The sequence below is a fragment of the Bacillus rossius genome, chromosome 16, assembly GCF_032445375.1.
Source record: "Bacillus rossius redtenbacheri isolate Brsri chromosome 16, Brsri_v3, whole genome shotgun sequence".
NCBI lineage: Eukaryota > Metazoa > Arthropoda > Insecta > Phasmatodea > Bacillidae > Bacillus > Bacillus rossius.
The window spans coordinates 35,377,277-35,392,488 of NC_086343.1; the positions used below are offsets into that span (position 1 = coordinate 35,377,277).

The window sequence follows — 15,212 nt, forward strand, 5'->3', positions numbered from 1 at the left end:
AACGAATATATGATATCGCTGAAGAAGTTTGCCTGAATCCTTGAAAACATGTGTTTTCTATTGAAAATCTGTTTTATTTTATCACTCATTTTAACAATGTTAAGAATTCTTTTTATGAAGATGAAATTTTTGGTATTTCTTACAGTACGATGTACACTCTCTTGTATCATTTAAATGATAGAGTGGATTGAAAATATTTAAAACTTTATAATGCACACTATTTCTGATTAAAGACTACGCTGCAATTGCATAGTAGAACATCACTTAAGCAATATGAACACAATTTTTCTTAGGAATTCTTTTTATACATCAATAGGTAACTGTTTGAGTACTGCCACCATGTTACACTCCTATTGAAATACTTATTCCTATTTTACTATCCACTAAAAAAAGGATTTCTTTTTATATTTGAATGTTTTTGCTTTAAAATATAACTATTTTTGTGATGGAAATGAAGTTTGTATGGAATTCAAAACAACAAATTTGTGCACAATTAATATTATTAAATGCATATTTTCAGTTTATATTTTATTTATGCTGCCAAACGTTGTAATTAAATTTACTAAAATGTTAATTGTTTAATGATAGGAACATATTTTATTTTTTCTAAAAAATACCTGAACACGTATCGTGTGACATTCCCATAAGTCTCGTGTCTAACCTTCTAAACCTAGAGTCTTCAGTAAGACTTGTCATAGTGTATAAAACCTAGACTTATCAGCATACATTTAAAGTATGAAACACTGATGAAAAAATTGTAAACTTTAATCTTGCTTTTAAATGATTTAAGTGTTAATCTGTCATCTCGTAAAACATTTTATTTAATTAAAGAGCCACTGTATACATGTTAGTAGTCTACTGCACTCTGGATAGAAAACTGTAAAAATTTAATTTGAATCAGTTCAATGTGTTGAGAAATTTTTTAAATAGGCTTTATGTTTAATTGCTTTAAATAATCATTAAAAACTTTCCAGATAAATTCCACAGGCGTAAAGTAATTTTATCATGTACATATTTCGAGTGAGAGAATAGGTTGGCTAATCCAAAAATGAGATACCTAATATTATTTTGGTCTTTGCGTGTGACCTTTAATGATAAGATTTGTCAACATAGCCTTTATAATCATAAAATGTAAACTTTAAAACATGCTTTAGTTTACTTGTGATTTCGGAAAAAAGGTAAGCAAATTCATATTCTACAAAAAATGGTTAATATTTATCGCCACTAATAATTGTAGGCACTTGGAAGGGAAGCCTTTTTTTCACAGATGAGATAGCCAAACGCCCGATCGTGCATCTTCGTTTTTTTTTGTTAATTGTAAATAAATATGGCGGTGTTGATAACAGGATACTAACTTCAATTAGGTTAGATTAGCTACATTATAAATACTTTAAAACATTGTGGACGGTTGATTTGGTTAGGATAGCTACAATAAAGTTACGGAAAAAAGCATGAACTTCGGGGAACTTCGGGTTTTGGCTCTCTCATCTGTGAAAAAAGGCTTCCCGTACCTGGAATATGGGATGTCCATCCTTAAAGACAGATGAATGATCAACTCAGCCGGAACAAAATTACAACCAAACAATATTTATTGAGTAGAAATTTACAGCGCTGTTCATGCGGGATTTAATCGCCACGAACGCACCACGTGCAGGTCGTGGACTCGTTGAGAGTACTGCGCGTTTGCAGTGAAAACAGAAGGACGCCATCTTGGTTTCAACAGTTTTTATTACATGAAAATTTCTACCATTTATTTGTCTAAAAAAAAAATTTCTTATTTAATGGATTTCTTGACGTTATCGTCACTTGCTATTACAATAAAGTTTCCTTTTTTTAATAACTTGGTGTTTAGCATTGAACTCATTTTTGTAAATGAATTACAACTGTAATCGTAAAGTACTTAGACCACCTTTGAAATTCTCTAATGTGTAGTATATGCCTGAACAAAGGTTCTTTTATATAATTATTAAAAGTTAGGTTAATGGAATAAAATCTGTGAAAACCAAGATGGGTTCTTTTCGTTCCTATCTTCCTCGGCTTCTCGAAAAGCACCCTCCAGGCGTTTCTGACCGCGGCATGTCTTGTCGGAGGACCACCGCCTAACCACTGTGGTGTCCGTGGTGCTGGTTGCCGCCATGGTGCGGGTTGCTGCCATGATGCTGGTTGCTGCCGTGATGCTGGTTGCTTCCGTGGTGCTGGTTGCTTCCGTGGTGCTGGTTGCCGTAATACCTAGGAATAAAGACAACACTGACTTGCAGGTAGTTGCGTGCCTACGTGGTGTTTGTTGTATGGATGACATATTGTCTCTCAGAAACACCCTTCACCTCTCTAAAAAAATATATGAGCGAGTCTTTCAGTGCCCGCCAGTGATGTGAAAACATTTAACCTCTTCAATGAGCAAAATCATTTGTTCTCGTGTTGCAAATACACTACTTATAATCCGAAACTCTGAAACGAAATTGAACGTGAAATCCTTTAAAATAGTTCCGAGCGGGATAAATATCGAACATTGGGTTTTAAACTAAATTTCTGGACACGAAGCATGCGTGGATTCCGCATCGACCGCTAGAATTCGCTGCCGGAGCAGCTATGTCGACTATTGACACATTTGATCAGCAGACCAAAATTTTAAACTATATAATGGAACGGTCCCGATAAAAGCAAAAATACTAAACCCTTGCTTTGACAAGGAATTTTATTAAAATACTGCCCATCTCGTTAAATTTCCTCAAACCGTAAATACTATAATGTTTTCCTTTGTATTTGTGAAATTTGATTAGCTCCATTCGTCACAGATGGCATCACCGTGGTTTCTACACATTTCTGTTCCTTGATATCACATGCATTCAGGAAATGCTTACAACCAAATGCCATATACAGAGAAATAGATGATACTCATCAATAAAAATTAAACTTTCACAATAATTACACCCTCTCAGGAACGCCGATTTCACTAAATGCGAAGAGATATTTTATGTGTTTTGTAGAACCGTATTATGTTTGCTAATAAGGTGGCTGTATTGCAGGCTAAGGACAAATATTTAAAACCCCAGATGGTAGCAAAAATATTCCCTTTAAGATAGAAATCTGAATTGCCGTCTGCTACCTACAGAAAGTGTAATTTTGTTACGACATGCGGTTATGCAATGGGTCTTAGCCGATATGACCTCTAAGATTTAAGTGGTGTCCAAAGTACTTGAACATCGAACCGGTGTTTATATATTATTACGAATGCAGACAGGACAGCGACGCGCGCCATATTCGGAGCGGGCTAGCTTCTCCGCACGGCCACTGACGTCACACGCCGTCCACTGATGTAAGGCATGCCACTTGTGCCTGGCTGGATCACAAGGTTCCTCACTACCCACCCCCTCTGCTCAACGCGCACCGTCCTGCTTCGAGGTATTGTCACATTTTGCGGTCTGGGAATTCCGGGCTTACAGAGGCCGCCGTGAGGAGTGGCGTGAATAAGCGTCGCTATTCTGGGTGTTTCGGGCGTCAGGTCTGCCTGAGAAGACAAGACACATCAAAGCCGCTCCCATCGAGAAGGACGCCACGGATATATAAGCGACGACACCAGCCTCCATGGGAGATCCGATAGTTCGGAGAGTTCCGCGAGTGAAGAGAAGTGCGACATCGGTGAAGAGGGTGAGAGACCCCCTCGAGAGTGGCGCGACGAGGAGCGACGGGACCGCTAGAGTGCGACTGAGTGGCGCGAGACTGTGTGTGTGGACAGGCGCGAGGTGAGGGGCGAACCACTGTCGAACCTAGCTCCAGTGAGGAGAGCGACAGACCTGACAGACATTGAGTGACTTGTGAATAAACATTTTTACGTTCAAGTGATTGGTGATCAGACAATTTTTAAGTACAATTATTTATTAGTAATGTTAATATTAGTAATTAATAAAACTGTAATAAAACTTAACTGGGCTATCCTTACGAACCCAGTTTGCCCACATTATAATTGTAACAATATAAACACGCAGTGTGGATATATATACACATACACAAACGCAGTGTGGAGGAGAGCATTCATGGATAAAATTAGTGCAGATATAGATAAACTGTATAGAGCGCAGTGTGAAGAAATTGAGGACAAATTTATGTTTCGAAATTCCTCTAGCTTTATAATCAGAGCAGTTCCATTTAAAGGTGCATCAAAAATTTGCGTTTAGATGAGACACATTTATATGAGATGATTATTTAAAATATAAGAGAGATTTTAATTCATTTCATTGTACATTGAATCTTTGAGTGTTAAGTATCGCCACTTCATCCAATGCCTATACACACAAATAACATTATATTTTTGTACATTTTTCATTACATTATCAAGTTGTAATCTTAAACATTTGTGCTCAGTGGGTCAAGCGCGGCTCCAGAAGGGGGGCGGTGGGGGCGATAGCCCCTCCCGAGACCAATTTTATTGATTAGTGTTTACTTAAATCTTTAATTTCATATGTTAAACTTTTATCACATCAAAAGTTGCATGGAGCTTCTAAGGTTCTGTATTAGAAACCTGTAATTTGTAAATAATATTCCAACCACTTTAATTTTTTGCAACTGCGAGCTTTCTTTGTGCGATAGCCCCTCCCTGAAGCCGCCATTGCAGTGGGTACGTCTGGCAACAGTGGACAGTGCTGGAAGCATTGCGAGGAGAGTGGAAGCGCGGCTCACCCTTGCTGGCCCTTGTGGGCCCTCGCCTGCTGCAGTCCCTCCTGCAGAGCGGCGGGCACCTCAGGGACCGCCGCGCCTCTCTGGGGCACCGGGCTCGTCAGCACGACAGCCACCACGGCTGACAGCACCAGCAGGCAGGCAACCTGCCCGAGTCCGTCACAAATAAAACAAAACAACTCAAGAAACAACACAGCAAATCTTTGAGTTTTCTTTATTCCATTGACAATCAAATTTATTTATACTTGGAAAGAATGATTGGAAGTGTTTTAACAAACTATAAACTAAACGTGAAAAAGCCACACACTAATTATAACCCAAGTTTGACGTTTCAAAAATGTTTTATGCTTGCCTCGTTGATGAATGTCATTACCAACGAGCCAAAAAAAAACGGTTCAACTTACTACGGACGATTTGATTCATCGGTATTACTTTAATTGATGTAGTAAGTGACCTGTTTGGATATAACAATTTTTCCTTACTCGGGACTCGAACCCGAGATCCGGCACCTACGGTGGTGGACGGGAACTACCTTTGGGTCCAGCCGACAAGTCAGAGCGCACTCCGCGAAGAGGCAAACCGAAGAAGGAGGATAGCGAGGTGTTAAGGGGCCCGCCTCGTCAGAGGTGTAGTGTGTGTTAGTGAGGCGGGATTATAAGCGCGACGTTCGCTGGTGGTTCTAGCTCGGTATAGCCTCTAAGCGCAAGGCTCTGAACTGGCGCGCAGTCTTCTCGTCGTCACAGGATAACTGTGCAATTTGAGCGGTGACCGTAACATTATATGGCTGAGACATGAAGATAAAGGTGTAATGCAAGTCCCTTAAGTGCTTTCAAGAATCTGTACCGGTTGTTTTACGCCTGAAAATCACTCTGAAAACATGCGTTGTAGCCATTTTAATTCTTCTAAAAATACGGTTTAAAAACTTAATCCGGAATCAGCAGTACTTTTCGGCCCTCATCGAGCTCTTGAATGCTTTTCGTGAGCAGACCCCGCTCGGATATCGGATATCTTGAGTAGTTTTCAAATCGCGTTGTTTTTCCTGAAGCTCTGCACACCGTATGTGTGTTCAAGTGGGCGGGGACCTTAATGTCTCGTTGACGTCCGCGGTCCAGAAGCCAGAATATGGGGTGGAACGGTGTTGGTGAGGCAGGATGGCAGATGTTGCCTCTAGGAGCGAAATCGCCTCTGAACTGGCGCACAGTCTTCCCGTCATGCATAGGTACGGCAACTATGGGATGAGAGCGCTGACAATAACATTAGATGGTGGAGAAATTAAGATAAAGATGTAATGCAGGTCCCTTGAGTGCTTTCAAGAATCTGTACCGGATGTTTCAGCGCCTGAAAAGTATCCTGAAAACACGCGTGTTACCCATTTGTAATCGTCTCAAAATACAGTTTGAAAACGAACTACGGTACCAGGAAATTCATCCGCCTTCAGAGAATTCTTTAAATGCTTTTCGTATAAAAACACCACTTTGTTATCTTGAGCGATTATCAAACTGCGTGGTTTACTTGTGAATCTCTACACACCGCTAGTGTGCCCGGGTAGACAAGTAATAATTTGTAATGAATTTGTAAAAATATATTGTTTGAGTTTTTATAAATGTTATGACAAAAATTAAAAATTACACTTACACTGAATGTGTAAATTAACACTTTTTTACAGGGTAAATCTTATGAGATGACCGCATTAGACTCAAGTTCCAGTAAACATTTGGTGAGGCCTGAATAAAACATCATTAATGTTTACTCTCGGAAATCTGAATGTAACACTGTCGTGTTATCATCACAATAACGAAATACAAGGAAAATATATTTCAGTAATTGTAAATACGGTAATAGTGGTTATAATTCCTGAATAGTATTTTTGATGGTTAAATATGTTATCGGTTGTATAATTTATGTGAGTTCTTTATCAACACAGTTCAATAAACGTAAAAAAACCACTATATAAAGACTGGAACGATGGAAGAGAAGGCACATAATAGTAGAAAATAACTCTAAGGAAAACATTTAAGTCAAATTATCACAAGATACATTCCAAATCATTATACTAAAAAATACACTAATTTAAAAAAAAATTACAAAAAATATTTTTGTATGAAGTTATAAAGTTTTTTAATAACAATAAATTTTTGACATTTTTATAACAAAATATGTTAGGTTTTATTTTTTTTTTAAATTAAAGTATTATATTTTAATAATTTTTATCGCGATGTACAAGATAAGTTATAAATAATGAACAACAACATTTGTATAATTCAAGTTATATCTCGTCTCTCTGCGTTGAAAAAAAGATACACTAACGCTGATAGTGGAACTATGCACTTTTTTTACAGTGTGCCTCACAAGAGATGACCAAAAATACGGTTAAATTGTACACTTACTTCAGTTTCGAAATAAAAATAAATGGTTTAAAACAACAGTGATTAATTAGCGCGTAATTTATTCAAGTGTAGATATTAATTGAGAGTTCTGACTACCAGCTGCCGCAGAAGTTAATTACAACACCTAAGCTTCGTTTGGAACATTAAAAAGCCTTCGCAAACGAGCGTGCATTGAGAGGTAGCGAGTTCAGTGCTCCTGTGTTTGAAACTCTTCTTTCCCACGTCCGGTGGCGACTGCTAAGCCAAGCATGAGCAAAGTAAATGAGACTTCTCAGGCAAGCGCATTTGTTATACTGCATCATAATTAAGCTGGTGCCTTTTTCAACTCACGTTAATGACACAGTAGATTCAAATAATGGTACTTGAACCTCAAAGAGGATTTTTTTTTTGGATCATGCCAATTTTATCCACGACGATTTTAACTGGGAAATTGAAAATTTTAACATTGATTTTCATCTCTTTGATCCAACATCAAGAATATCAGAGTACTTATCAGTCATATATCAATATAAATTTGCTAAAAAAACAACTCCTCCTTTAACATTGAAACTAGTTTTATAAATACTTTCAGTAAATATTTAATCATTTTGATACATACCGTATGCGTTTGAATATTTAAGCTTGGGTAGCTAAAAAATTTAAGATATCAGTTTATGGTGATATCGAATGGTGGGAGAAATTTATATTCTCTTTTGGTGAAACAGATATTCCGTCCGGTACATACGGAGAAAAACGCTACTCAAATCTATGCTTAAGAATAGCTTTAGATATTTGCGCCTCAGGATGAAGATTATGATTTGAAGAATACCAAACACGTTATACAAATAACGTATGATATATGCACCCCTTGCTTCATTTAATACATATTACGTGACTGTACATGTTGGCTAAGACAAGAGAAGCACTTTATTCCATTTAATAAATCACCCTCCGCCTTTAAAAATATAATAAAATGTAACATAACACTACAGTTTTAATTTATTTATATTTATATTAGTGTCTTTTTGAAAAAGTAAAATATATTTTCGTTTCATGTTGTGTCGAGATTTAATTAATTTTTTTTCTGTTTTTTACATCAGCTTTGCCATAGGAAAACATTCTCGTTGATTTAAAATTTGTCATTCGGGGTTAGTTAAGCCACTGGGGTAACCAAAACAATTTTGATAGTTAATTTGGACACTGATGTGGGCAACCTTGTTTTAAGCTTGAATGTGTACTTTGCATGTCATCAGTTACAAATTTTGGTGAATTTTTGACTACATATTTTAATTCTGTGAGTGTTTTAAAGGTAAATTTACAAATTATTATTTACATTTAGTATAATTTTACCATAAATTCAAATATTGCATAGGTTTAATCAACGGAATCGTATTTTTTGTTGAATTCACTAAAATATTCTCTAACATAACCTCAAACATTTATTACTTTTACAGTTATTTTCATTCATAAGTTATGTTTACAAAATTTTTTTTCTATATTTATTAATAGATACACTTTTGTTTTCTGTATGGGGTAGATAAAATCACCAAACATGAGTGGCTTTTGTTACACCTTGCAAACATCATTATATTGTGTAAATCTTTTTTTTCTTTTCTTAGATTAAAAATGGCTCGTAAGTACCAATGGCCCGTTGGAGCATGAATGTATAAAGACTGTACACAATTTCAGGTAAAAGAAGTATTATAAGACGTGAGGAATGTGGTATCATTACGGAAACCTGCCGAAAAGTTTGAGACTTCAAGGTGTGCACTTACTGAAGCACTAAAAAGAAAAAAAATATATAAATGAGGTTGGAAGACCTTCTGCGCTAGAGAGTGAAGAGAAAATAAACAGCGGAATGAGTGCGATTGGCTGGAGATTGGGAATTCCCGCTAACAATCTTGGATATTAGGTTAATCGTGAAAGGATATCTTGATCGATGTGGACGAACTGAATCAAGACTCAAAAGAAGTATGCCTGGAATAGATTGTGTTGAATCATTTTTAAAGAGACACAGTGTGATTCTTTCTAATACGTTGTGCCAGAATGTTAAAAAGAGTAGAGCGGCTATTTACGAGGAAACTCTAAACAGCTATTTTGATGATATTTACGATACATGAACGAAAAATGGTCCCATGGGGGCTATCTATAATAGGTTAAAGAGTGGGATGGTAAATCCTAAAAATTTTTGAGCACTGGTTCAAGAATATATCATTGATCCATTCTTCAATAAGTTTGACAAAGATGCTATTAAATGTTAATTGAGGACCACCTTTCAACCCACATTTCACTGCATATTATTAACAAATGCACAAGTAACAACATCGAGTTAGTGTTATCCCCCCAAACAGTACGCAATAAACTCAACCTTTAGATGTGGTTTTTTTACCGATCCTTAAAGATAAAGTGGCATGAAACACGCAATGACTGGAAAAAAAAAATCTTAACACTATGCCTAAAGGCAGGTTTCCTATATTCTTAAAGAAGTGTATTGATGACCAAGGGGAAGTTAACATCAAAAACAATTTTTAAAGTGTCTTCAGAGTAGCAGGGACTTTTCCGTTGGATCGATAAGTATTGAAGTGTCTTCCTGATGACCGAAAAGAGAAACAATCCGAAGATCGTGATTCTAGCAACAATTGGGTTGAATAATTTGAAACCTATATACAGGAGAGTTAAAACGAAAGAGACAAAACCCATGAAAGGCAGAAACAGAAAATTAAAAATTCCAGCATGAAGAGGAATTGAAGGACTTCAAGTATTAGAAGCAACAGCCTGTTGTCGAACCTCAAGCAGGCATTAAAAAGTAAAAAAAACTGAAGATAATTTGAAATATTGATAACAGTGACTTTTAAGTGAAAGATTTATATTCAGACATTATACTAAGCGATTTAACTTAAATTGATTTTGACGTTGAATCTGTTACAAAAAATTACTTGATAATCCAATTCAAATTTCAGTTCAAATAGTATCTCAAACCGAATGTTTATGTTTTTGTTGAACCTTTTTTTCAGGGAAATTAAAAAAAACTGACAAATAGTTATTTGCCGTTGTACTTAACTATAAACTCGAGGAAAATAAAAAAAACTTTAATTTCAGAAATGCACTAGATAATCAGTAAATAATTATGTGTTTCCGATTGTGGATGATGAGATGGATACCTATGAATATTGCAGACATTGTCGCTACTGTACAACCTGTAAAAGCCAATACAGACTTCCATACATTCCGATTTGCGCTTGTTAACTGAACTGCAGCGAGCAATTGTTAAATTTAACATATTGAACCATTTTAATGTAAACTAAATATTTAAATCACTAAAACAGTATAATTGTTTATTTCTTGCTTTTTTATTTTACCTAAAAACTGTCTTTGGCAGTATTGTTACATGTTTTTACCCTCCTTTAGAGAAAACAATTATTTACCCATCACCTACTAACATAGGCCAAACATTAAATTATTACAACTGGTTTCAGTTAGCCTGTATCAAGGGGTAAATAAAGCGACTGCATTTCATTTTATTATTTAATTACTTTACATGTGTTAGGAAACTTTTTTACATGTAAACAAAGAGTTTAACTACCTATAGACTCATATCCTACGACAATAAGTTATCTCTAACGGAAATGGTCTTAAACCGGCAGATGTCCTAAATTGAAAAGTGGCCTTAATTATCCCGAATGACGGATATAAATAATGAAAGCACATTTAAACAAAGTATCTCTATAGTTGGTCGAATCGATAATGAAATTAGAAATTCTTTACTGTTAAATACATATTTCGATGAAAGTATCTATTGTGTTTAGTAAAATGTTTCAATATTGTTAAAAATTAATGTTGTGTATCAATAATAAAGCTCACCGTAGCAACAATCACATAAAAAGGAAGGGTTATTTTAAGATTACTATATTACTAACTATAGTAGAGGTAACTTAAGTAAACAGAGTACGGATGGCGAGTCGACAAGCTCCGAGCTTTCCCAAGCTAAATGCGGTAGCAATGCAGTTTCTTGTTAATTACACAGTGTATTGTTTAGAATGCGAGAGACAAGCCTGCGACGCGCGCCAGGCTCGGAGCTGGCTGGCGGCCACGCACGGCCACTGACGTCACACGCCGTCCACTGACATAAGACGTGCCACGCGTGCCTGGCCGGAGAACAAGAGTCCTCTCTACCCCCTCCCCCCTCCTCCACCCGCACATCGTTCCACCTCAGGCATCATCACCTGTAGTGGCCTGGGAATTCCGAGCTTAGAGAGGCCGCCGCGTAGTGGCGCGAATGAACACCGTCTTTCTCGATGTTTCGCGCGTCGGGTCGGCCCAGGATAACTCAACTCGGCACAACCGCTCTCGTAAGGTATTTAAGCAGCGAGTCCGGCCTCCGAGTGAGTTACGAGAGTTCGTAGAGTTCCGAGAGTTCGTAGAGTTCCGCGAGTGAAGGGAAGTGCGACATCGGCGAAGAGGGTGAGAGACCCCCTCGAGAGTGGCGTGACGCAGAGCGACGGGACCGTTAGAGTGCGACTGAGTGGCGCGAGGCTGTGTGTATGGACAGGCGCGAGGTATGGGGCGAACCACTGTCGAGCCTAGCTCCAGTGAGGAGTGCGAACTTGACAGAAATTGAGTGACTTGCGAATGAACATTTTTAAGTACGAGTGATTGGTGATCAGACATTTTTAAGTACAATGGTTTATTAGTAATGTAAATATTAGTAATTAATAAAACTGTAATAAAACTTAATTTGGCTATCCATTAAGAACACAGTTCTCCCAACATTATACTCGTAACAGTAGTTTTTGTTTTATATTGTTATTACATTAATTATCATATTTTTAATTTGTTTTGTAAAATTGGTAAATGCTAGAGTTTCACCACATTCAAACGTTTGAATTTAAACAAGCTAGTACAATATGAATGGTTAAAAGTGACAATTTGTGATAGTTATTTTACACAAATTAATTTTGCTTTAATTATCAAGTTATGTTTGTTGTAGTTGTGTTAAAGTTAAAGATTTTTTTCCCTAATTTTTTGGTCTACAAATTCTCCCTTGTATATGGTGACTATAATGTATCCCGAAACATCCAGAGATGAAATGTAGGCCTTATTCAAAAGTGGTAAAACTATATTTTTCAATTTTTTTTTGTCAACACTTTGATTTTCACACATGTCATTTGGAAGATAGAAATGTTCAACTTTTGAAACATTTTACGGTAATTTAAAAACATAATTTTATCATTCATTTGTATTAAAAATACTGTATCTCTAAATTAACAAAATCGCAGTTGTACCGCCAATGAAATAAAGAATTCAAATTATTATTCTTTCAACTATGCTCGGTTACAGCACATTAGACTATAACTGATTTAAAATATAGCCATTAAAGTTTACGAACCATATTAATTTATATGTCCATCCAGTTAATTTTGAAGGGGCTGTTGTAACAACTGTCATAGAATTACCCTTCAATGAATTTTATGAATCTAATTTCCAACGAGAATTAGTCCCTTTTCCACAAATTATTCCCCGATATTAAAATATAAAAAACAATGAAATTAAACCAGGCAAAAGAGCTTCTCTGGCTGCTGTATTGTGAATCAATTAGTATACGTATTAATATTTTTTCTCGAGAGAAATTGCACCCATTGGCTGTAGAGTTCAAAATTTTCTCAGTAAGGGTGTTTTAAGATTTTATCCATATATGGTGCCCCACACTGTTTACTCCATCCTGATGGTTTCGACATCGAACTTGACCACGAAGGTACTTAGTAAGTGTCGGGAGATGAAACGCTTGGACATAGTTGAAGTCATATTGAAACGCCCAAAATATTGCCTAAATTAAGCTTATCGACTGTTAGTAGCTAAGTATGTAGGGACTGGAAAAATTCGCGGTTTCAATGACCAATAGGATAGACTCCACGATTCCCTATGTACTCGGGCAACTATCACCTGGTCATTGGCTACCGACTCGGGACACCTGTTTACTGCGATTCTAAGATTCGATACTTTTTTGTTGAGTGTTTGCCATTGGCTCAGAGTCCTTCAGGTAAATTGCGGTCCAATCACTGACGCAGCATTAAGTTAAACGAGTTTGGATTCCAGCTTGTCTCGAAAGGTATCCGCGAATTTTTCCGGTCTCTATAAGTATGAACTGTGTTCAGACTTCACCCAGTGTCTTGGGGTCGCGCTAACATGACGCACCGCAGTGTCGACAAGGTGGGGCGACTGAAATGCTGCCCCTTGGAAGGGCAGCCCTTTAGGATTTTCTGTCAATGGTTTTGTTTGTACAGAGACTGGAAGGGCAGCCCATCCAATTTCTGAAAACATGTTTCTTTAGGTGTTTAAATAATCCTGAAAACTTGCCCCTTGGATGGGCAGCCCTTCCAAGGGGCAAAAATTGACATTTCAAAATCACTGCTGTCAGAAAAATCCTGATGGGCTGCCCTTCCAAGGGGCAAGTTTTCAGGATTATTTAAACACTTAAAGAATCATGTTTTAGAAATGGGATGGGCTGCCCTTCCAGTCGCTGTACAAACAAACAATTGCCAGAAAAATGCTGAAGGGCTGCCCTTCCAAGGGGCAACGGTTCAGCTGCCCCGACGAGGTGACTCGCGGTGCCGCATGTCCACCCACACGACACCAGCCCTCGCGGTACTCACGGAGGAAGAGCAGGCCATGGCGCGGAGCAGGTGACCAGGAGAGCTAGTTGACAGTCCAGCTGTGCCCAGGGCGCGTGGTTATATACACGAGCGCGAAGCAGCGCACGTGGGTGTCCCGCTGGAAGGAGGGGAAGGACAGTTTATTTCCTGGAGAGAATAGCGGGAACCTGTCCGCAGGGGCGTTGACCTGCGGCGAGAACTGTCCGTGACCTCGACACCTGGGGCCGTGTTCCGCAACTCACACGAAGAAATACAGGCCGTGCTCGGGCGGCCACGGATTGATATCGACGACTTTGTGACTGTGAAAGGTGATGATTCGCTGGAGCATATACGGAATTATTTGATGGGGTGAATGGGAGTACCTACTCTGAGAAAACCCTCAGGCCACGCTGTCGTTGGTCACGTTTCTTTCTTGAAAAAAAAAATCCTGGTTCACCCCTCTGTTAATCAGAAGTTTTTCATTTTAAAAATCAAGATTATTTAGGGTTGCCATTATACTGAATCATTACTATCTATCTGGGAATTCTTTAACGTTACCTTAAATGAAGACAAATTTGTGCGCCAGAAATAAACGATTAAGGGAAATCACAAATGTCTTGGGAATTTTACTACAATGAGTGATATGTTTCACAGGAAATAATAGAACAAAATTTTGACTTAAACAAAATGTTTTGTATTTTAAGTTCTGTTGAACAAAGCAGTCATGTGTTTCCGAAAAATTTGGGAGAAGGGGGGGGGGGGAGAGGAAGGAAACTGAATTAGTAAATGATAGCTCCAATTAATTAAATTCCTTTTTTTATTACTAATATCTACACTATCAATCAAATTACTGCACTGAAGATCTCTGTTCACAATCTCTTTCGGTCATGTCCACAAAATTTAGTCTTACGCTGGTAATTCAAAAATCAAAACTGGCCGCTGGGACCTGGCTCGCCCTTCAGTCAGTCTGTCCTCCACAAACTCAGTCCTCGACCACTGCCTCGCACCACTCACGCACTCTGTGCCGCAACACTGTCGTGAACTGCCACCCATCGCCCCCGCTGGTGTCGCCACGGTGGCCAGTCGCTCCGATGTCGCAGCGCAGGTGTCGCTGGTATCACTCCCCGATAGGTACACATTCTCTCGTCCCATTCTCTCGCCAAGGGCGAAAGGTTTTACTGCAAATTGGAGTCTTAAACTTTTCTGCGGGACGCATGTTCGTGATTCAGAGCCTGGTACCTACCACCAACGAAGATTTGAACCAAAAGTTTATTTTTGGCGAGTTCTTTGCTGAAGAGATGCAGTCTACGATGTATCTTGATATGTAATTGGCGGAGAAGATTATAAACAGAAGGAATGGTCCTAACCTAACTAAAACTAAGTGTATTTGGGAGGAATCCGGGTTAGGGAGGGACCTAGGTGTGTCTCAGGCCGAAGCCTATACGCCTAGTCATACTGGGATTAACCATGCAGGGAGAATTTCGCATGCATCGTGTGCTAGGAAGGGATTAGCCAGTCATTGCAGCGATTGAAGCCATCACTA

General features: G+C 38.1%; 1 protein-coding gene across 1 annotated transcript; it reads right to left on the bottom strand.

Annotated features, from left to right (window-relative positions):
- Window positions 1-800: 800 nt before the first annotated feature.
- On the bottom strand, window positions 801-13,776 carry LOC134539979 (small histidine-alanine-rich protein-like). The gene is made up of 3 exons (XM_063382385.1): window positions 13,691-13,776; window positions 4,678-4,820; window positions 801-2,229 (listed from the first exon to the last, which is right to left on the bottom strand). The coding sequence occupies exons 1-3, from the start codon at window positions 13,706-13,708 to the stop codon at window positions 2,100-2,102; spliced, it is 291 nt and encodes a 96-aa protein (XP_063238455.1). The 5' UTR covers window positions 13,709-13,776; the 3' UTR covers window positions 801-2,099.
- Window positions 13,777-15,212: the final 1,436 nt, after the last annotated feature.